The following is a 24,235-nucleotide window of genomic DNA, read 5'->3' as shown; positions in this document are numbered from 1 at the left end:
TTAAAGTGTAACTAAACAAGCAAAAAGGAAAAACATCGTTCAGCAACCTTTACACTTTGATATGAAGAAGGGCCTCATATACTGTCGAACTGCGAAAAAAAAAAAATTTTTTCTCTCACTCGGACACTGTTTGACGGACATGTGAAGTGCGCGCCAGGAACGACAATCTTCTTAGTTTACCTGATTAATGCCCTTAATTTTTGGTTCTGGTACTTTCAGTTCCGGCTGTTGTCATCAATCTACCAAAATAAAAGATCAAACGGAGTTTTCGATTTTTATTTCATGGTTCAGAAAAATATTGCTTATTTTCTGAAGTCAACCGTTTTAGCGAATCTTTCTTTGATTCTTAAAAGTCATTTCAGATTTTTGAAAAATAGTTAACGGTTAGTAATTACCAATATATCGTAAACAAACATATCGATAGGTTTTGGTAAGAAGACACAAGTGCGATGAATGTGGTACCAGTATTTTTGTGGTAAGTAAGGATGCATTTCTTTGCTGTAAGCACATTTACAATGCACATTTAATCTGTTTAGCAACATAAACGAAAGCATGGTACAGTGCCGCTTGTTTGTGGTCTATCTTTTCGCGGCAGATGCGTAACAATTAGGGTCTCAGTTGGAAAAAGCTGCTCGGAACCAGAGCAGATTTGGCTTGGGTTCTTTGAGTGTGAATGATCGACGAGTGGCTTGACATTTTTAACGAATCATTACTGTAGCCTACTTGAAACCATCATCTGTTTCTGAATTTGTCATCAGTTATGATTGAGCAGTCTCATAGGAATCGTCCATAAAATGTTAAACCGAAAAAGGGCAGACGATTCTGAATCACACAGGCTGCTGTACAAAATCAGATCTAAAACGATATTTTGAACTGCGACGTCTGCGTAAATGCCCTGTAACAAAATACCTTGTCCTGGTCATGTGTATACACATCAGCTTCTATTGGGAAGATCAGTATTTTATATTAATCACAAATACAAGATTAGAAATAGTTATGAAGATCGCCTTTGATTTCAGTTTCAGCGGCAAACTAGCAGATCTGTCCAAACCGGCATCGTTACATGGTTGAAACTTGAATAATCCCAAATAGATCTGAGTGGGGGTAAGTTTTATAGTATTTCAATTTTTTACGGCAGTTTTATTTAAAGATAGTGTAGTGGATGTCTCTGGTGAAGACTACAGTTATATGAATTTTTTGTTGTAATATTAAAATGATTGTTCTTTATTTACACAATTGAATAATTTGTATTTATTTGTTTGCAGATGACGGCATACTGAGTGCTCCAAGAACATACGCCTGCTGGCATTTTGTGTCTTTTCTGAAGACGTTGAGGCAAGCAGAAGTCACGGTCCTGGCCACACACACACAATGACATGAACAAGAAATGATATTTTTTCATGGGCATATCCAGTATTAAAACTTTATTACCATGCAAACGCAACGATTAGAATTTAGAGAAGGTCATCGGTCACACACACACACACACACACACTGGGCGGATCCGGAGGGGGGTTCCGGGGTTTCCGGACCACTTAGGAGCCGGCCTTTGTATTCTAAGTGACGATTTTGGAAAGAAGTTGGCTAATTAGTTTGCTCAGGTTGCGCCAGATCGATCAATTGTCCTTGTTGTGATTCAAATTTTTCTTCTTAATATATTTACTTTTTTGGAAGGTGTATTAGGGGATGTTTCTTGGCTCAGATTGATCCATTTTCCTTGTTTTTATCAACATTTGTCGGACCCCCCCCCCCCCCCCCCCCCCCCCAAGGAGGTTGAACGCTTCGCGTCTTCAACTAAACGCTTCGCGTCGTCAAATTGTCCCTAAAAGAAATTTGGAAACTCCCCCTTAAAAATGATGTGATCCGCCCCTGCACACACACAAACACACACAAATAGAGAAGTAATAAATGGATACAGTTTTTCTTTATTTAAATTACAATCAGATGTGGTCGTAGAACAGGCACTGTAAACAAAACCTAGCATGATATACCACTTGTGTGATGTTTCGGTCAATATCTTTATTTTCCTTTCAGAAATACATTGGCGTTTTGAATGTCAAGGGAAGTGATACAAATGCTGCAGCGGGCTATCAAGAACGCGAAGGCAAACAAGGTAAATACCTACTTCTGACATTAGTTTACTTATTAACTCTTTCTATACTGGCCATTATCTCCCCAGTCTCTCCCCAGAAACTGGCCATTTGCATGGGTTTGCAAAAAAATTCTCAAAAATAAACAAAACAAGATGCAGCCTTCAAACTCATAGGTTTTATTGTGAATATATTGCTAAAACATATGCCAAAGTTTGGTTTCATTGTTGTGAAAAAAAATAAAAATATGATGTCCAGAATTTATGGGTATATTTTACGCAATACGAAAAAGGGGGTATGTATTTTGACTTAGAAGCATTTTTTCTTATGAAGGCTCTGTTTGCAACAAAACTGTTTCTGTTTACTTGTATGAAGATTGTGCTTACACAAAAACATAACAAATACCAACTGATTTTCCATTTGGTGGTCATGTAAGCATTGTGAACATGTCCGAAAAATCTGATCACACACCATGTGGTCGACATGCAGACCTGAACGGCCAGTGTATGGTGGCAGAGTTGGAAAATAGGAAAAGTCTTGATGCCAATCCTTCATCAAAAACCGAAGAAAATCGTCATTGTAATAAGTTTGCTTTATTCTAAATCAAACGACTAGGATAGATGACAGACACAACGACAAACACATTCAATTCTATGTAAAACATACACAATGCTCACGTTAACAAGCTGGCCATAACAATGTGCCCATCGTGCATGAAGTGTGGCTTTGGTCGGATCAGTAGCCGTGCTTTGTCTGCGATACTAAACATGAAATTTTGTTAAAGCGACAATTTAGCAATGTTGTTGTTGCTGCTGCTGCTGTCTGTTCTTGTCACGACATCTCGTTTTTTCCCTCCTGATTCTGAGAAGAAGCTGTTTAATTGTGATATCAGGCCTAGGAACCCCTGATTTTCACTTGGAGCATTCTCAAAGAAACTTAGCGTATGTTAAGAAAAATGAGTGTACTCCACACTTTGTCTTTTGTTGTTCGTTGTCGTTGCATGTCTACCGTTCCACAGCCACCTACTATAGCTGATGGGGTCTATGTCGACCAAAAGAATGGGATTCACTGTAGGTCGAGTTCCTGTAGGTGGATTCTCTGTATACCTAAGACTTTAAAATTGGCAATCTTGTATACAGGGAATACCACAGGGTGTAGTTCCTGTAGCGTTTTGCTAATATCAATGAAAGTCACGTGATGCTTAGCGACATCGTTAGAATTTGAAGTTTTTCGATCTTTTTTTGATATTTCTTAGAAATTCGAGTATGGTTTGCAAGTTTTATTGAAAAACTGCACCCTGTGGGATTCCCTGTATACTAGATTGCCAATTTTAAAGTCTTAGGTATACAGGGAATCCACCTACAGGAACTCGACCTACAGAGAATCCCACTCTTTTGGTCGACATAGACCCCATCAGCCCTACTATAAGTGCAAGTGTTAAATGACGTATTTCCACAAAAGACTGCTTACAGAGAATCATGTGATGCCAATGACAGGTAAGGACATGTGGTAATACATACTACGTTTTGGAACCAGGGAAAATGCAGCACAAATTATTTATCAACCAAATTGATTGACTTGTGCACCACGACAAAAGTTTTCTTTGATCCATAAAAGGTCTTTTGCCAGAAAAATTGCTCTGAACATCAAGTACCCTGCAAGTTGTCACACATTTACATTATTGAAATAAAAAGAAAACACACCAGTAACCAGGTTAGGTACGTTAATATCTATAATCAATATCTCGGCACGTTACTGCCTTCTTCGGGATGGTAAGCTGAACATTATTGAACAAAATAATCGGTTTAGATTGTATACTTTGATTCCTGAACGAAGAAGCAGAGGTACTGCATACAACTAGGACTGTAATATCAGCTTTTGCCTGAAACACACACACATACACTTATAAAATTAATGCAATGTCATTGTATGAAGCCAGAACAATCACTAACTTACATAGTTGGTCACACAATTACCCATCACTGAACAATAAATCGAAGTCGGGTGGATTCAATGACTAAAGCAGTAAAGGCTTTGAAAAAACCCTCATCACAAAACATCCCCCCCCCCCCCCCCCCCCCCCCCAACAAAAAAAAAAAATAAATAAATAAATGAAATAAAACAGGTTGTGTATATAGCGCAGTAAACACCATGCAGGTACAAGCAAAGATTTGACAGTGATTATCCTTGTTTTATATTGCACACCTTTTCTAGTTTTAATCTCTCTCTCTCTCTCTCTCTCTCTCTCTCTCTCTCTCTCTCTCTCTCTCTCTCTCTCTCTCTCTCTCTCTCTCTCTCTCTCTCTGGAAAGTAATTTATTGACCTGTGGGTTATTTGCGTTTGTATACACATTGGTGATTCGTAAACTATGTTGAAAGAGATTGTCAAACAATATTATATGGGGTGTCTTAAAAAAAATGTATATCAACAAAATCTGTCATTATTATCAGGCACACGGTTTTAACAAAGCTATGTCACGGAATGCAACATAAGTGGCTTAAAAAGTCGTGTTTTTGTGTGTGCAGGATATTCGCTAGGACAGGACCTCAAGCTGAACCAGCACAACAGCGATGCATTCTTCCATGGCTTCCACAAAAGTCTTTCACCTATAGCGAGCATTGCATACAGATAGTCCAAAGAGGGTTAGGGTTACCCTAACCCTCCTTTTTAAAAATTCTTTAGACCAATTATCCCTCTGTTCCCATGTTAAACATGGAATAATTCTGGACAAATGCGAGGACGTTAGCTTTTTTTTATTTTATTTTTTTTTATCATTTTACTTATCATTAAAACTTGTTTAGATTTCGATTCGTAAACCATTTACAGTAATCCTTTGTTTTTTAACTTTGTTCATCTTACCACAGTCACTTCGTTGTTTAGATTTATCATTAAATTTGTTACCATTATGCAGGAAAAATGTAGAATAAAACCAGGAGAGCTTTCGGTAGAAGATATTTCCTGTGTCAAAAGTTAATGCTTATTCTGATTGATGGGTGCTCCAAACTAAGTTATTTTGACTGCCTTATTCGAATTCATTTCCAAGACAGGGCTGAGAAGTGGAGAAGCTTAGGAGAATATCGTAAAAATTGTCTGGGTGTTTATGCAAAACTTTCGAATATGTCAGATTTTACTTTAGAGATTTTAAATACTGTTAACTGACAGAAATGCTATAACTTCTACACCAATTGACTGGATAACTTCATATTCAGCATACTTAAACTTGATTTTATGCATGTGCAGTTCACAAAGTGGCAAATTTGTAGGTTAAATTATCTAACTTTTGCATCACCAATGACACCAACGCTTTCGTGTCTGAGGATTGCCCTGAACCTAGCTGTAACTGCATGCTTTCTTCAGGTCATCGATAGCCTGGGGGTTGAAGGGGATGTTTTTACATACTCAGACATTCAAAATAATCAAAAAGGTAAAAGCCTGAACGGTTTAAATTAGGTAAAAATGGCTACCGCTCAATGTCAAAACTCGTTCTGTTTAGTCGACCCCCGAATTTGGAGAAAAAAAATTAAAATTGCACAAAAGTCAGACCATTCAATTTACAAAATTGCCACTTACTGGAAAGGCAGAACATAAACTGAAGTTAATGAATACCATATATAAAATAATTGGTTCAACAGATGCAGAAGTAATTTGCATGGTTGTGGGTGTCCTTTTTAGGGGGGTCAACCCTGTAGAAGAGACGATTTTCTTTAATTATCAATCCGTAATATATTGTTTGTTATGCATACAAGATTAACATTGACAAATACTTCAAGACTCCTCATTGATCTTAAGAAATGTTTTTTTGTTTTTTTTGTTACTGACTGATTCACTTTCTATTCACTTTACTCTACATAAGTCACGACAAGAAAAGCAAGGGAGGTAATTTCTTCGGAAGAGGTAATTCTCTCCCCTCAGAACGATTGTTGTAGTTTGTTTGATTTTGTTCCCTTCTAATAAGTATTATTTAAAATAGATCTTTACATCTTGATGTGAAAGGCGCAGTACCCCCCTCCCCCCAGGATGTTAAATTCTAGGTTGTGTCCATGTAAAATCCTGATCCTAGTCAAGATCCGAGTTGGTTTTTCATGCAACTGTGCCTCTTTATGCCACTCAATTAGACATACTTTGCAATCCATAATTGCACGAAACTAAGTACAGGAAATACGTTGTTGTCGTGTTTTTAATATTACATAATGAAATAAAAAATGTCACAACTGGTTTCGTGTTGGGCTTTCTCTCTCTGTCTGAATCTCATAATTACTTCCTTCTGAGGTCTGAAATGTGTTGCAGGCATTGTTCAGCTTACATTTATTGTTACAATTTTTGTGGATATGTTATTAAGTGTGTCTGTGTTTCTATCATTCGTTATCAGTGTGGTTAAAAAAAAAAGCACACGTCAAAGTAATTCACCCTTCATCATTATCAAAACATGCAGATACAGGTAATAAATATTTGTGATACTTTAAACAAATACAATGTTTGTTTGTTGCGTTTTTTCTTTTTTTCAGAGCAAACACACATCGTATTTGTTCAAACGTGTATATTCTGCACTTTCTAATACCCTGCATGGATCTCCAAATCAAGAATAATGAAAAGTCGTCTAATAACCCTGCAGCACTCACACGAACATGATAGAAGCTTGCATGCATGCACCCAGGCTCGCTGTCTTCGGCTAAAAGAGCTTACCGTTGGATCTTCGCTCAGACAAATGTAGCTGTCTTGTCCACTTGCTCCTGTCGCATAGATCTGCAATGTGCAACATCGATCTTTGATTAATAAGTCTGAGGCACAGACAAACACACACGCGCGCACATTTGCGAGAGAATGCACGTCAGTCTATTCAATCAAACAGTATAAAAACATACCACAGACGTGGTGGTGGAAACTGGACATTCGCCGTATAACAAAATCAAGAGATTCATTTGTGTGTGTATGTTTAATCAAAAGTTCATCTTGCGCACATTCAGTCTGTATTGTCACAGGACCCATCCCGTAAAAACTTCGAACAGATCTATTAAATTCTGAAATCCTTGACAATTTTTTTTCCAATCATCTGTATCTGACCGAAGTAAAAAAAATTTAAAAAATCAGCCAGTACACGCATCTACCCCCTTACACGACAATACATATGTGGCGAAAAAAGAAATCGAGAGGGGGGGAACAAGGAATAAATTAGATCCAGAAATAATTCCACTTCATCATTCCAAAATTCAAGTGTGAAGTGATCGGATACTGTGATAAAGATACGTGCTTAGTATCACAACTGAAAATACAAGCCCTAGGGTTTTAAATCAAGGAAACAATTAAAGTTAAGGAAAGATCAACAGAAATGTCGAGAACATGTAAAATATTGTACTTACAATCCGTTTCAGCATGCTCTTCGAATAATAATCTCCCAGTCAGCCTCGTGCTTACGACTTCGACAGGATGTTGCCTCTCACGCTGAGCCAGTACATTTGGAGTGAATTCAAAGGCCAGAGATGCAGTACAAGCACATTAGTTAGATCCAATTCATTTACATTGCTACCTTGCCCAATTTATGGCTATTTCTGTTGGTAACATCACACATGTGGCAAGCAGTGCTTGTTGCCGACTGCTGGGACAGGCAGCAGACGATTTTATTTAGGAACCAAATTCTGATTGGTTAAAACATAAAACCGGAACTCAAAGTACCACTTGTTCTTTGGAAGTATCAAATCAAGAACAGATAAGCAGGTAAATCTGAAATGGGTTCAACACTTTTAAAAAATCGTAGTAAATCAGAAAACACAGTAAACGTTGGAAAAATCGTCCAGTATCGCTTCTACAGGTCTATACTTGGACAAAACATAAAGCAATTCAGTAAAGCTGACACTTCAAAATGTCTGTTTAGTTACACTTTAAGTTACATCTTCATCAAACTTATAATTAACTTCTTTTTTTCCCCTGAAAGTTGCGAGGACCCGTCAGCGAAGGCATTGCAACGCTCGCTCCGATCGAGTACACCTTTCCCACTTTCGCCTGGGAGAGAGTAACAACAACAACCACTACCACAACAACCACGCCCACAACTACAACAACCACGCCCACAACTACAACCACGCCCACCACTACAACAACCACACCAACAACTACAACACCCACGCCTACCACGACTACAACAACCACGCCCACAACTACAACAACCACGCCCACAACTACAACAACAACGCCCACAACTACAACAACCAAACCTACAACTACAACTGCTACTCCCGCAACTACAACAACCACGCCCACAACTACAACAACCACGCCCACAACTACAACAACCACGCCCACAACTACAACAACCACGCCCACAACTACAACAACAACGCCCACAACTACAACAACCAAACCTACAACTACAACTGCTACTCCCGCAACTACAACAACCACGCCCACAACTACAACAACCACGCCCACAACTACAACAACCACGCCCACAACTACAGCAACCACGCCCACAACTACAACAACAACGCCCACAACTACAACAACCACGCCCACAACTACAACAACAACGCCCACAACTACAACAACCACGCCCACAACTACAACAACAACGCCCACAACTACAACAACCACGCCCACAACTACAACAACAACGCCCACAACTACAACAACCAAGCCCACAACTACAACAGCTACTCCCGCAACTACAACAACCACGCTCACAACTACTACAACCACGCCAATAACGACAATAACCACACCCACAACTACAACCACTACTCCTGAAACTACTACAACCACGCCCACAACTACAATCGCTACTCACGCAACTACAACAACCACGCCCAGAACTACAACAACCACGCCAACAACTACAACCACTACTCCTGCAACTACTTCAACCACGCCGACCACTGCAATAACCACACCAACAACTACAACAACTACGCCCAGCACAACAACAGCCACGCCCACCACTACAACAACCGCGCCTACTACCACCACAACCAAGCCTACAACCACAGCAACTATGCCCACAAGCGTCACCACCACAACATTCACACGCATGACCACAACAACCACGCCTACAACCACCACAACCACACCTACAACCACAACTACGCCTACGACTAGCACAACAACAACCACGCCCTTGACCACAGAAACCACGACCACAACAGCAACATACATGCCCACAACTATCACGCCCACGACCACCGAGACCAAAACTCCCACAACCACAACAACGCCCACAACGACGACGACCACCACAACCACTGCGACAAATAAGCCAACAACATCGTCCACTACAACCACGCCAAAAACAACAACGCCTACCACGACGCCTACGCCCACCACAACAACAACGCCTACCACCACAACAACTCCGACGCTATCCACAACCACGCCTGCCACAACAACTACGACCACCACAGCAACCGAGTCCACAACAGATCCTCCAATGAGTGCTCTTTTCATGGGCGCGCTTGCCGCAGCCTTCACTGGCACAGGCGGCATGGCGAAAGCATTCTCTTCGTGGCTGACCACTGACACCACACCCAGTCCGGTCAGCGCGGTGAGCGTGACGTCAGAGCCAGACACGACGGTCAGTTTCAGCCCAACGTCCGAGTACGTGGACCCTTTCAGATTCGACTTCAGTGAGTTGACCCCTGGACCTTTCGCGGAACCGACGTCGATAGAGATATCTACGACTGCGCGTCATGCTACGACGACTACTGACCAAGCCATTGCTTATTCTGAAGGTGTTACGGCCGCTGATGATTCTATTCCTAAAGGCTTCGGCAAGCATTCAGGTAAAGGCATATTCTCAAGCGCTGCCGGTGAGTTTATGCCTTCGGAGCATGACAACGCCATACCCTCTACAGACGTGCAATTTACCACACCTATAGGCGACGGGTTACTCCCAGGCGATGGCACACTCTTAAGCGACGGGTCACCGTCAGGGGATGCTAATTACAATGCAGGCAGCGGGTCACCCGCGAGCGATGGCAAATTCTCAAGCAATGTCACACCCGAAGGGAATGGTAAACCGTCTGGGGCTGGCTCACTCTTAAGCGACGGGTCACCTTCAGAGGATGCTAATGACAATGCAAGCAGCGGGTCACCCACGAGCAATGTCAACTTAACCAGCAATGTCAAGCAGGGAGAGGATGGTAAAAGGTCCGGGGATAGCTCGCTTTCAGGCTTTGGCCAATTCACGGGCAATGGATTACACTGGGGGGGCAATAGCATATTATCAGGAAAGGGGTCATCTTCAAGCAATAGCAGCCTCTTCGGCGATGTCACAGTTGCAAAGGATGGTGCGTTTTCAGGCAACCTCGCTTACTCAGGCGCTGGCACAGTGCTTGGCAACGAAACATCTTCGGGAGATGGTGCATTTTTAAGCAATGGCACATATTCAGGAGATGGCACAATTTCAAGCGAGGGTGCTCATTTAGGCAACGGCACTGTTTTAGGCAACGGCAGTTCGTTAAGAGATGGAAGTTATGCAGACAACGGCACATCCTCAAGCAACAACGCGTCTTCAGGAGATGGTGCACATTTAAGCAACGGCACATTTTCAAGCAACAGTAATCCTTCAGGCAACGGTACACCCTCAAGCTCAGACACAGTCGAAGGTAACAGCAATTTGCCTAACGATGGCTCTTTTTCAGGAAACGACCAATCTTCGGGCGATGGCACATTATCAGGCAACCGCAGTTCGTCAGGTAATGATACTTTTTCAGGCGGTAACACAATTTCAGGCAACGGCGCATCTACCGGCGTTGGCACAATTTCAGGCAACGGTGTAACTTCTGGCGATGGCACAATTTCAGGCAACAGCGTAGCGTCAGGCATTGGCACAATTTCAGGCAACAGCGTAGCGTCAGGCGATGGCACAATTTCAGGAAACGGCGTACCTTCAGGCAATGGCACTATTTCAGGCAGTGGCGTAACTTCAGGCGATGGCACAATTTCAGACAACAGCGTATCTTCAGGCGATAGCACAATTTCAGCCAACGGCGCATCTTCAGGCGTTGGCACAATTTCATACAACGGCGTACCTTCAGGCGATAGCACAATTTCAGGCAACGGCGTAACTTCAGGCAATAGCACAATTTCAGGCAACGGCGTAACTTCAGCCGATGGCACAATTTCAGGCAACGGTGCAGCTTCAGGCGTTGGCACATTTTCAGGCAACAGCGTAATTTCAGGCTATGGCACAATTTCAGACAACGGCGTACCTTCAGGTGATAACACAATTTCGGGTAACGGAGTAACTTCAGGCAATAGCACAATTTCAGGCAACAGCGTAACTTCAGCCGATGGCACAATTTCAGGCAACGGTGCATCTTCAGGCGTTGGCACAATTTCAGGCAACGGCGTAACTTCAGGCGATGGCACAACTTCAGGCAACGGCACATCTTCAGGCGTTGGCACAGTTTCAGACAACGGTGCATCTTCTGGCGTTGGCACAATTTCAGGCAACGGCGTAACTTCTGGCGATGGCACAATATCAGACAACGGCATAACTTCAGGCGATGGCACAGTTTCAGGCAACGACGTAACTTCAGGCGTTGGCACAATTTCAGGCGTAATTTCAGGCGATGGCACAATTTTAGGCAACGGCGTACCTTCAGGCGACAGCACAATTTCAGGCAACGGCGTAACTTCAGGCGATGGCACAATTTCAGGCAACGGCGTACCTTCAGGAAATGGCACAATTTCAGGCAATGGGGTAACTTCAGACGATGGCAAAATTTCAGGTAACAGCGTACCTTCGGGCGATAGTACGATTTCAGCCAACGGCGCATCTTCAGGCGTTGGCACAACTTCAGGCAACGGCATAACTTCAGGTGATGGCACAATTTTAGGCAAAAGCGTATCTTCAGGCAATAGCACAATTTCAGGCAACGGCGCATCTTCAGGTGTTGGCACAATTTTAGACAACGGTGTAATTTCAGGCGATGGCACAATTTCAGGCAACGGCGTACCTTCAGGCGATGGCACAATTTCAGGCAACGGTGCATCTTCAGTTGTTGGCACAATTTCAGGCAACGGCATAACTTCAGGCGATGGCACAATTTCAGGCAACGGCGTATCTTCAGGCGACAGCCTAATTTCAGGCAACGGCGTAACTTCAGGCAATGGCACAATTTCAGTCAATGGTGTAACTTCAGGCGCCAACAGCGTACCTTCAGGCGATAGCACAATTTCAGGCAACGGCGCATCTTCAGGCGTTGGCACAATTTCAGGCAACGGCGTAACTTCAGGCGATGACACAATTTCAGGCGACGGCGTACCTTCAGGCGTTGGCAAAATTTCAGGCAACGACGTAACCTCAGACGTTGGCACAATTTCACGCAACAGCGTAACTTCAGGCGATGGCACTATTTCAGGGAATGGTGCATCTTCAGGCGTTCGCAGAATTTCAGGCAACGGCGTACCTTCAGGCGTTGGCACCATTTCAGGCAACGGCGTAACTTTAGGCGATGGCACAATTTCAGGTAACAGCGTACCTTCAGGCGATAGCACAATTTCAGGCAACGGCGTAACTTCAGGAGTTGGCACAATTTCAGGCAACGGCGCATCTTCAGGCAATGGCACACTTTCAGGCGACAGCGTAACTTCAGGCAATGGCACAATTTTAGAGAACGGCGCACCTTCAGGCGTTGGCACCATTTCAGGCAACGGCGTAACTTCAGACGATGGCAGATTTTCAGGCAACGGCGTAACTTCAGGCAATGGGACAATTTCAGGCAACGGCGTATCTGCAGCCGATGGCACAACATCAGGCAACGGCGTATCTTCAGGCGATGGCACATTATCAGGCAACCGCAATTCATCGGGTAATGAAACTTTTTTTAGGCAACGTCGTACCTTCAGGCGATGGCACAATTTCAGGGAACGACATACTTTCCGGCGATGGCAGACTTTCACTCAACCGCAAACCTACCGGTGACGGCACGCCCCACAAGGACCCCACGTTCACCCTGGAATCAAGGGTCGCGAGAGAGGCCACTCCCAACCTTCAAACCACGCCTGCTCTCAACGCCAAGCCTATTAACGACACTGCGCCTACGCTTACTAGCGATGCCACGCTTACTAGCGAGGCCACGCTTACAACCGAGGCCACACTCGCCACAGAGGCTATGACCACGGGTATCGCTACACCAATCAGCGACAGTGGTCAAACTACGATTTCTGCTGTAACAGCAACACCGACAGGTGTAACCACCACGCAAAGTCCTTCAGCGGGAGCTGGTGGGGGTCTCTCGGGTTTGGAGGATTTTCTGGACGCTGGAAGCAGCCCTACAACCCTCGGGGGCGAGGGTAACACAGACTCCAGTGGTTTGCCTACCGCCACCACTGCGAACACAGACTCCAGTGGTTTGCCTACCGCCACCACTGCGACTACCACACCTGGAAAGATGTTCTCGGTGTGGGACTCAGTTCCTTCCTCACCCTCCGCAGAAGCCACAGCCACAGCCACAAAAAGCCCGTCAGATTCATCATCAAGCCCTTCCTCCTTCTCACCCTCCGCCTCCTCCTTCAATTCCCCCTCATCATCATCAACATCATCAGATACGAACACAACGACGATCGCCTCAACAATAGTCAACGTCACGGACAGTCAAATCCTGCCTGACGAATCCAAGAACGTTATGGTCGCAGCTCCCATTCGTCCAGACAGTGTCCCAGACGTTCTGCCACCAGGCCTCCCAGTGGGAGACATTGAAGACTTCCTCGAGCCAGATCTTGGACTGGGAGGTGGTGGGGGTGGTGGGGGTGACAGCCTCTGGTGGCCCTCTGACGGGGGTGATAATGAGCTGGGGAAGAAGGGAGAGAAGTCTGGCGATGCGGGTCAGGATAAGTTCGATGGTGAGTGTATTATAAAAGCAGGACAATCTCCGTCCTAAGCATACACAAACAGACACGCAGACACGCAGACATCTGTGTGTGCGTGTGTGTGTGTATGAGTGTGAGTGTACGTGCGTGCGTGCGTGCTTGCGTGTGTGTGTGAAACACGTACAGATTGTAAGTAGGTCCTTTTGCTGAAAGCAAATTTCAAACAAAGGCTGCCAAGAAAAGATGAGGAAGCACAGATGTATTTAAATAGCGCGGCTGAATTGTTTTCGTTCAAAATGGAGGTCGATCAGTCACCCCTGATTTAATGTTGTTGTGCTGGTCTGTTTCGTTTCACTGCAGAGTTCCAAATATTGTTTTTCGTGGCACCGGGTGTGGCAGCGTTGGTGGCTGTGATTGGTGTAGCCTGTGTCATCCGATGGGCAACCGCCAATCGCAGGCGGCGACAGAGGCTCATGGAGAAAATAAAGAAAGAACGCAAAAAGGCGAGTTGTCTTGCGAACTACAGGGTGACCCAAAAAAATGCAGCCCACTAAAATGCTAATAACTCCTAAATTTGTTCAGAAATGACAGGGCTTCTGGGGGGTTCAAGTCGGATGAGTGTGACTACTGCTCAGTGTTAAATCCTCCTACTGTTGAGGCAATATCCGAATTTGACAAATACAATTTAAAAAGCGTGAACATCAAACCACTTGACCTACATAGGCCTACTTGAAACTTTGTGAAATTATCATCCCACATCCCATGCTAATTGTTCCCCAAATATGAAGTAATGCACTGAACACATGTGGGAGTTATTAGCATTACAGTGGTTTGCGTTTTTTAAGGGTCACCCTTTATTCTTTTCAAACGTAATGTGTGTGCGTGTGTGTGTGTGTGTGTGTGTGTGTGTGTGTGTGTGTGTGTGTGTGTGTGTGTGTGTGTGTGTGTGTGTGTGTGTGTGTGTGTGTGAAATGTTCCGCTATTCTTACCGGACTGTTTATTTGTTTCTCCCTAATTTTGTCCTTTGAATACAATCTAAATGTATGCAGACGTAAAGAGAATGTGTGAGTTGCCAGATTATTTATGTTCAGGATTTGTTTTTATCCGTATAAATCCCTTGCACTAACATATATTGTTTTGTTTTTATGTGTGCCTTGTTTATGGATGCCTGGTTTAGTCATGATCAATCTGATTTTGGAAGAAGAAGGCCTGTATTCAGTATATATGTATTTTCTCAATGAGTATTCTCAATAACATTTAATTTCTGATGAAATGACTTCGGCAATCTGTTCTGCTGTATATAGGTACTGATTGTCACAAGAATCCAGATTTAGCATTATGGAACCATTTGTGTTTTTATTTCGGAAACAGCGGACGTTAGTCAACCGATAAAGTTGTATGCAAAGAAATGACAATTGGATATCAAGATCAGTTCACTGTTCAGATTTCTTTATTTTAAAGTGCTTTATTAATTTTTAACTGCATTGTTTTGGAAACAAACATTCACACAGTTCACACACCTAGGAACCACGAGCTTGAGTTTCCGACACTCCGCGCATTATTATCTCACATAACCAGCAATGAATAATGCACTTGTTTTTCGAGAAATCAAAGTTGTTTTTCAGAGAGACAGTACCATTTAATGGTCGACCTATCTTTATTGATGTGTTTTCATTCAGGCTATTTACTTGTTTTTAAGTTTTTACAATTAAAACAAGCACAAAATCTATCAAAATACTGTAACATTTGTAACCGAGTGCCGAAACACTACGATCACCTCGGGAAGCGAAGTGCAATCAAACAGGATTGAAAATGTTAGGGCTAATTTCTTAGCCCTATAAAAACTGTTATGCAAACCCGAAGGTTTCCATGAACATACAGACAATCGGAAACCACCCGACCCCATCACAAACAGACTTCTACAATCCACTGATGTTGACTTTTAAAGGCCAACAACTCGGGTGCAGAGTCTGCTGTGAAAGGAGCGGTAGCCTCCCCTGTCACACATTAAAAAGTAAAAATACAAAGGGACCCAAATCCGAGCAGTGGGATAATAAAATGAAAACAAAAATAACAAATATATGTTATTATCTAAAACATCTTATTTGTTCATATGTCATTTTGATCACTTCGACGATTTAGGAAAGCACGTTAAAGAATATGTTTCTGTCTTTGTGCAATATAAATTAGATTTCTGACTGTTGAGAAATTGTCATCGAACTTTTATTCAAATGAAGCATATGTTTGCGGAAGTCTTCGTTAAAACCGTAAAGCATTGCTATTCAAATAAAAGCACCATCCGCCTTTCAACAACAAAAAAGTCTTGTAATTCGATTTATTCTTCAACATTTTTTTCACATTTGGGTCACAGGATGAGAAAAGACAGAAAGAACAACAACAGCAACAACAACAACAGCAACAACAACAGAAAAAGCAAAATGAAACAGAAAACCAGGCGCAGGTGGCAGAAGAGAACGAGACGAACGAACAACAGCAGCAGCAACAGCGACACAAGAAGCACAAAAAGCATCGCCGACCTCACAGCATCCACGACACTTACCAGAGTCATCATCATTACAATCAGCAGCAGCAGCAGCAGCAGCCTTTCTACTACGCCTACGACAACAGTGGTTATGCGTCTTATCAGGACCTCGACGAAAAAGGCACGAGGTCTTCGAGAAAATGACAGTTGTAGCACATTAATTTTCTGTTGTAATGTATATTGCACTGTATATAATCCTGCGATTCTACATACAGCAAGGTTGTAGATGTATATATATGTATATAGAGTGTGTAGGGCTACCCACAAACGTTCGATCTAGAGGGTCGAAGAAAATGTAAGATTTACGCCCTCACGCGAGGAAAGTCCGGCTTTGTATTTAGAAAAATATCCAACACGCTGATAGTAACAACCGGGTAGACCGGCACGGTTGGCCTAGTGGTAAGGCGTCCGCACCGTCATCGGGAGGTCGTGGGTTCGAACCCCGGCCGGGTCATACCTAAGACTTTAACATTGGCAATCTAGTGGCTGCTCCGCCTGGCGTCTGGCATTATGGTGTTAGTGCTAGGACTGGTTGGTCCGGTGTCAGAATAATGTGACTGGGTGAGACATGAAGCCTGTGCTGCGACTTCTGTCTTGTGTGTGGCGCACGTTATATAAATTATGTCAAAGCAGCACCGCCCTGATATGGCCCTTCGTGGTCGGCTGGGCGTTAAGCAAAACAAACAAACAAACTAACAACCGGGTTTAAAGCCAGCGGGTCTACCGACTGGGCAAACTCCCCACGTCCGGGACCCCCAACTTTTATGTGAGACTTTAGCGGGTCCAAAGACAAGGAGGTTCATATTCTTGCATTCGGAAAGCACATTCCTCGCCGACACATGCTTGATCTTTGGAGCGCTCATTTTAACGTAATGCCGACTTTTGTTAATTCTCTGAGCCCGTCACAAAAACATTATGGACATATTGTTGAGATTAACTGCGTAAATTTGCGTCGATGCAGATCTGGCCGAACTTTTGTTTTTAAACAGTACCGAATATACGCATACTACCGGACGTGTACTGTAAATAAATCGGCGTCCCGAGACCCGCTCTTTTCAGGTTTAGTGCGTTGTTGGACTCCCTGCATCAATTTCTAGTACGTTTTGCAGTGCGTATAGGACACAGGGACGCACTTTTTGGGGAGCCCTGCAGTGTACGTAACTTGGAGTGCCTGGCACGGTGGCTTATTGGACGTAAAATGTTCTTCTTGAGCCAGGTGTACATGCCAAACTTTCACAATCAAAAACGTTTGATTTATGACAAAATAAAGCGTTACATTGACGTGACAGTACGTCGACCCAGTGCTCTTTTAAGCAGGCGGACAGACAAGCACTTATGATACAGATAATTAACTTATCTCAAAATTGTAGACGAAAATCGCTTGCAAGATGCTGGCGAGACCATGATTAAAGACAAACTTTTGCAGTCAACGGTTTTATGTGGGCCTTTTGACTTGCATTTGTTATATAATATTTTAATAACAAGAACGTTCTGATAGGTCCGTTAAACCATTTCATCCGTTGTTTAGATACGGGGGATTTAGGATTGGGAGTTGAATGGGGGGTACATGTACAAGGCGGCCAAAACACTTTGTTCATTGGTACAAGTACTTTGCTGCATAATCCCCATATTAAACTGATGTCTTGTGAAATCAGCTTTCTATGTTATTCGTTCAACAGAGGAGGAACTTCATTTGACATGGCTCTATCGCCAACGAACCAGTGCAGGAACACACACACACACATCACATACACACAGACACACAAAAACAGACACACACATACGCACGCACGCACGCGCCTGCATACACACACACACACACACACACACACACACACACACACACCTACACAAATACACACACGCACGCACGTACGCGCGCGCGTGCATACACACAAAAACACACTTTATTTTTTATTTATTAAGGAGATTTCTATAGCGCATAACTAAAAGCACTATGCGCTTATATATATGCGCAAACTTGTAATTTATATGTTTTCCGCACACACACACACACACACACACACACACACACACACACACACACACACACACGCACGCAAACACACACACACACTGACACACACACACGACAGCACGCACACACTCACACACACACACAAGTCTCTCTTGAAAAATTGTAAAAAAAACTTTACAAAAATTCTTTCTGTCTGACCAAATAGTCATCATAGACTAGGATTCTCGCCACCGGTTCCTTCCTTGTCACGTGATTGCTTGGTTCGCTGTCCACGTGACCGCTCTGTGTCACATGACTTGGTGCTTGATTGACACGAGCTTGTCGCTTGCAACACGCGCTATCTGCACGTGCACAGTTGCACACGTGACACACACCACACCATCTGAAAAAAAGAATGAAATCCAAAAATGTTTTCAGATTAATGTAATTATGTTCTTTGAATGTGAAACCCTTTTCTTAACATACATTTGTAATGACGTGAAAAGAGACAACAATAGAACAGATAAACCATTTCTGGAAAAGCCAGAAAAGATATTTCAATGAATGAATGAACGAATGAGCTTAAACGCCGAGGGGAAAAAATCAATGAAGAGGAAATTTTATTTACAATATGTCCGCATCCGTGTACGCCGTGCGTGTGTGTGTGTGTGTGTGTGTGTGTGTGTGTGTGTGTGTGTGTGTTTGCGTGCGTGTGCGTGCGTGTGACTGTGTTAGTGTGCGTGCGTGCGTGTGCATGTAAGTGAGTGTTTTAGTGTGTGTGAGTGTGTGCAAGTGTGTGTGTGTGTTAGTGTGCGTGCGTGCGTGCGTGCGTGCGTGTGTGTGTGTGTGTGTGTGTTCCTCTATTCGTTATGTGTCTATATCTGCGCACCCAACCACATAGCTCTTTCTATTTCTTCCTCCTCTCGTTTACCTTTCGTAAGAAAGCATTTGTCAGTACAATCCACTGATCATTTTAGAAGAAAAACGAGTCGCTTTATGCAATATCATAATATTCAGTAAGTTTGTCAGCGGAAAAGAAATAAACTAAACACATTGGATTTTATTTTATTTTATTTTCACCGAGACGAGGAAAGTCCTGAGTTCGCCGAAACCCTTCGACCGAGTAAGCGCAGACTGGTCTGGGTAAATAAAAGCAACAGTGAACCTAGTTTGCATAAAGGCATTTTCAGAATTTTGAGCACATTTTCCGATTAAACGTTTCTTATTCATATATTTTCTGGGTGAAAAAAAGTACAACGAAAACACCTGTGTGTCTGTTATTGCAATTTTAATTTGATGTTGGTGACGATATCAAACTTTTTTTGTATTTTTTTTTTCAAAGTCTGGGGATATTAACTACATGTAGACTTTCATAAACATCTGTCCAGCATTTTTCTGAGAATCGCTTTTCGTGTACACCCGCGCGCAAAGACTCATATACACTCATGCGCACGCTGCTCCGCCAATACCAATACGAATCTCGCGCAATTCATTCTGCCATACTTTGACTGGATGTAAAAACAAGAAATCAGTCCACCACTCTCTAAACAGTTCTGTAGTTTCGATCACCTGAACCGATGCTGTTAGTAAATTGGTTTTTTTACCTGCAGATATAGGCAAGCAGAAAGAGTAGAGCTGTCAGCACTGCAGCCCCCGCTACAGATACTGCTGTCACGATCAACCAAGGAGGTACTGAAAAGGAAAACAACATTTCAGTTTGGGGTGTTTGAAAAACAACAAAGACAAACACACAGAGCTTTGTTTTCTTAGTTTCCTTTCTTTGTGTCTTTTTTTCTTTGTCTTACATAAAATAAAATAAAATTGGTCTATGACTTTGGTTAGGTTGAACAAAAACACACGCATACCGCTTTCTGGTGTGTTTTTTTTATAATTATTTGTTGATTTATCTATCTATTGATCCAATTCTCACTGGATCTGTCTAAGCTTAGTACTATCTGTATATAAGGCGTCTCTTTTTGTGAGATTTCTTTCGTCACCGCCATGATGATGACAAACACACACACATGCACACACACACACACACACGACCACCACCCAACAAACACCCTCCCCCATCCCCCTTCAACTTACCTACAGACTCTTCTTCAGGCGGTTCACACACCAGCCCTTTGTTCGGAGTCCACGACGTAGCGTTGACGTCACAGCGAACGACGGAGCTGCCGGACCGTTTTTCAACGAATCCCGGATTGCACGTGTAAACAAGTACCCCGGGTGCAAGGAGTTTCAAACTTGACCCTTGCCCGGGGGGTGGGGGGTCTCCATTGCATCGCACGGGGTCGGGGGTGGTCGTAGGAATCGTAGTGGTCGTGGTGACGTCGCTGGTTGTCGGTGCTGACGTTGATTCTGACGTTGTTGTTCCTGACGTCATTCTTGTTAGGATCGTCGTTATCAGCAGTATAAGGCTTATGAAAGGTGGTACACTTGATCCTCCCATTGTGCATGACTTTAGATGAAGCTGCACTGGTGTTGTAATCTGTACTAGCAATGACCGTAGAGATGCTAGTATTTGTATGAGGTGGATTTTCCTTGGTTTTGACAGAAATTAAAGCTGCTAGGTTAGAGCCAGAAGGAATTATCCTTAGTTCAAAGCTTAGCCAGTTCTTTCCATTTCATGCGCTATAACCTCACGTGATATTAGCAAAGAGAAGAAAATACGACGAACTTAACAGCATTTACTTTTGTGCATTTGATCACAGAAAAGTACATGAATTCCACAAGAAGAAATTCAAACAAGCAGAAACGCTCGTTGTAAAGCTAAATCTCTCGACTATAACGTCTTTCAGTTTAGCTTTTTGAGATATCAGACCGGCTTAAAAGTCTCCTGACCGCCTTCTGTATTGAGTTTACCATTGATAAGTGACACTCAAAACAACACAAGTTTGTAGAGGCTTCTTATTGAATAATGTACGCTTGATTCAATGCCATTCAAATTCTCTTTGCCGCTTTCTGTGTTCAAAAACGTTTTATCTCCTCTCTCCACCGTCACTTAGTGACACTCAAACAATAACAGTTTGTAGAAGCCGCTACTTTAATGAATGATATACGAGGGTAGGCCCCTACTTACAGCTAGGAGTGTTTTATTTCGCTAATTGATCTCAGGAACACTGACAAAACATAGGTGACTTGTTACATGGCGTTTTGTCGACGTGATTTAAAGATACTCACATATTCATGGAGCGATGTGTGGACATAATTTAAAACTACGTACCTTCTCAAGGAGCGTTTTGTGGACGTGATTTAAAGATACATACCTTCCCATGGAGCGTTTTGTGGACGTGACTTAAAGGTACCTACCTTCTCAAGGAGCGTTTTGTGGACGTGATTTAAAGATACATACCTTCTCAAGGAGCGTTTTGTGGACGTGATTTAAAGGTACATACCTTCCCTTGGAGCGTTTTGTGGACGTGATTTAAAGGTACATACCTTCCCATGGAGCGTTGTGTGGACGTGATTTAAAGGTGCATACCTTCCCATGGAGCGTTGTGTGGACGTGATTTAAAGGTACATACCTTCCCATGGAGCGTTGTGAGGACGTGATTTAAAGATACATACCTTCCCATGGAGCGTTGTGTGGACGTGATTTAAAGGTGCATACCTTCCCATGGAGCGTTGTGTGGACGTGATTTAAAGGTGCATACCTTCCCATGGAGCGTTGTGTGGACGTGATTTAAAGATACATACCTTCCCATGGAGCGTTTTGTGGACGTGACTTAAAGGTACCTACCTTCTCAAGGAGCGTTTTGTGGACGTGATTTAAAGATACATACCTTCTCAAGGAGCGTTTTGTGGACGTGATTTAAAGGTACATACCTTCCCTTGGAGCGTTTTGTGGACGTGATTTAAAGGTACATACCTTCCCTTGGAGCGTTTTGTGGACGTGATTTAAAGGTGCATACCTTCCCATGGAGCGTTGTGAGGACGTGATTTAAAGGTGCATACCTTCCCATGGAGCGTTGTGTGGACGTGATTTAAAGGTGCATACCTTCCCATGGAGCGTTGTGTGGACGTGATTTAAAGGTGCATACCTTCCCTTGGAGCGTTTTGTGGACGTGATTTAAAGATACATACCTTCCCATGGAGCGTTGTGAGGACGTGATTTAAAGATACATACCTTCCCATGGAGCGTTGTGTGGACGTGATTTAAAGGTGCATACCTTCCCATGGAGCGTTGTGTGGACGTGATTTAAAGTTACCAACCTCCCTTCTCATGTAAAACATTTCGCAAGCCACTACAGATCTGTTCCGGCATTTACATGGGATAGAGCACCCTTGTACTTGAACACATACCAATATTCAACAACCTGCAGGTACTGGTTGAATTTAGTGTTGAATAAAACTCGCAGATTGACAAATGTGCCACGAAATTAGTTCAACAACAGAAAAGTCACTCTGCAAAGAAAACAGCCAGAATGTTGATTTTTGGTATATATCCAAGTGGAAGGACGCTCTTCGCCCATGAAAAAGTGTAGACAGAAATGTGGTGGTGTGTTTGATGGCTTAATGAGGTGAATTGAAGCCGCCTTCGCGAAGCTCGCTGCATGAAGCTGTATGATGCTATGCGCCAGTGATGTATGAATGCTACTTATTTTTGTTTTTATCCCACAGCAAGCTGCTTTCCTCGTGTATTTTATATGTTCATTCATGTATTGTACACTTGGCAATAAATTATCTATCTATCTATCTAGCACTGAGATTTTGATATATATATATATAAAAAAAAAGACTTCGCGATGTCAACTTCTAGCTCAATTAAGGGCAGCCCTTCCACAAGGAGGAAAATGCCTTTAAGAGCGTAATCTCAAAGCCTGTGAGAAGTGAATCATTTATTTTCACTGGAGACGCTTGTGTATTTTAAATGTACTCTATCTAGTCAGATAAAGATAGATATATATGGATGTAACTGAAGTACGGCCGCTGGCAATGAATAGGCAGCGATTGAGTCAGCAAATGGACAGAAGTTGAGTGAACAAGTACACAAGAGTACTATCCTTAGCGGAATATGACTTTATTCAAATTATTCTGCATAAAAACAGAAATGCTCCAGTTTTTCTGCAGCATTTCTGAATAATGTCATCATCCTCCGAAGCATCGGGTTTTTTTCAGAAACGCTGGAGAATATTCTGTTGAATAACTGAATATTGTCATCATCCGCTAAGGATAGAGTACGTACCCACCATACTCAGTTGACGGATTCATCTTTGTACCTATATGTGGAAAGCTGACTTGCGGACATCTCTACCCATTGAGTAAAGCTACTCGGTATGGAGATGTCAGGTTGTGGTGGAGAGGGTATTTCACAACTATTTTCTCTTTTTGCAACGGCATGCCGGCTGTGAGCGTTAACATTTACCACGTAAACATAAACAGCTTCTTAATCTGCTTATGCTTTTACCGATTAGTGCATGACAATGGAAACTAAATTTAGAAGACTGTATGGTGCACCACCCTCTCCGTCTGTCTCTATCACTGTCTCTCTTTCTCTCTGTCTCTGTCTATCTGTTCCTGACTCTGTCTCTGTCTCTCTGTCTCTGTCTGTCTGTCTGTCTCTCTGTCGCTTTTATCGCCTCTTCTGAGTACAGTATAAGCTGCTTGCTCACTTCGCCAACTGGGCGACATTTAGACGTCTGATATCATTATTACACCCCCGGTATAGGGGTGTGTATAGGATTCGGTCGATGTGTTTGTTTGTTTGTTTGTGTGTTTGTGTGTTTGTGTTCGCATATAGATCTCAAGAATGAACGGACCGATCGTCACCAAACTTGGTGAACAGGTTCTATACATTCCTGAGACGGTCCTTACAAAAATTGGGACCAGTCAAACACA

At 43.0% G+C, this 24,235-nt stretch overlaps 1 protein-coding gene and 3 long non-coding RNA genes across 5 annotated transcripts; 2 read left to right on the top strand and 2 right to left on the bottom strand.

Annotated features, from left to right (window-relative positions):
• The first annotated feature begins 433 nt into the window (after positions 1-433).
• LOC138964330 (uncharacterized) lies at positions 434-6,304 on the top strand. Of its 2 annotated transcripts, XR_011455074.1 has the most exons (5): positions 436-475; positions 1,020-1,104; positions 1,266-1,335; positions 2,035-2,113; positions 4,616-6,304. It is a non-coding gene; the product is annotated as an uncharacterized lncRNA (long non-coding RNA). The 2 variants fall into 2 exon arrangements; XR_011455075.1 differs by lacking the exon at positions 1,020-1,104 and having other exon boundaries at positions 434-475.
• LOC138964331 (uncharacterized) lies at positions 2,668-7,783 on the bottom strand. The gene is made up of 3 exons (XR_011455076.1): positions 7,448-7,783; positions 6,774-6,833; positions 2,668-3,972 (listed from the first exon to the last, which is right to left on the bottom strand). It is a non-coding gene; the product is annotated as an uncharacterized lncRNA (long non-coding RNA).
• A 164-nt stretch (positions 7,784-7,947) lies between these two features.
• On the top strand, positions 7,948-16,578 carry LOC138965542 (mucin-2-like). Its single transcript, XM_070337725.1, has 5 exons — positions 7,948-7,953; positions 8,020-12,892; positions 12,930-13,925; positions 14,253-14,395; positions 16,264-16,578. Exons 1-5 carry the CDS (start codon positions 7,948-7,950, stop codon positions 16,576-16,578), a joined length of 6,333 nt encoding a protein of 2,110 aa, XP_070193826.1.
• A 1,842-nt stretch (positions 16,579-18,420) lies between these two features.
• Positions 18,421-21,370, bottom strand: LOC138963551 (uncharacterized). The gene is made up of 3 exons (XR_011454857.1): positions 20,483-21,370; positions 19,996-20,083; positions 18,421-18,794 (listed from the first exon to the last, which is right to left on the bottom strand). It is a non-coding gene; the product is annotated as an uncharacterized lncRNA (long non-coding RNA).
• Positions 21,371-24,235: the final 2,865 nt, after the last annotated feature.

This window comes from Littorina saxatilis, linkage group LG4, assembly GCF_037325665.1.
Source record: "Littorina saxatilis isolate snail1 linkage group LG4, US_GU_Lsax_2.0, whole genome shotgun sequence".
NCBI classification, from domain to species: domain Eukaryota; kingdom Metazoa; phylum Mollusca; class Gastropoda; order Littorinimorpha; family Littorinidae; genus Littorina; species Littorina saxatilis.
This window is presented reverse-complemented; position numbering and strand designations above follow the sequence as displayed.

Excerpts from the sequence above, each read along its gene's own strand:
- LOC138965542 (XM_070337725.1), top strand. Across the intron at positions 12,893-12,929 it reads AGGCAACCGCAATTCATCGG|GCGATGGCACAATTTCAGGG; the intron begins GTAATGAAACTT and ends TCGTACCTTCAG. Across the intron at positions 14,396-16,263 it reads TAAAGAAAGAACGCAAAAAG|GATGAGAAAAGACAGAAAGA; the intron begins GCGAGTTGTCTT and ends TTTGGGTCACAG.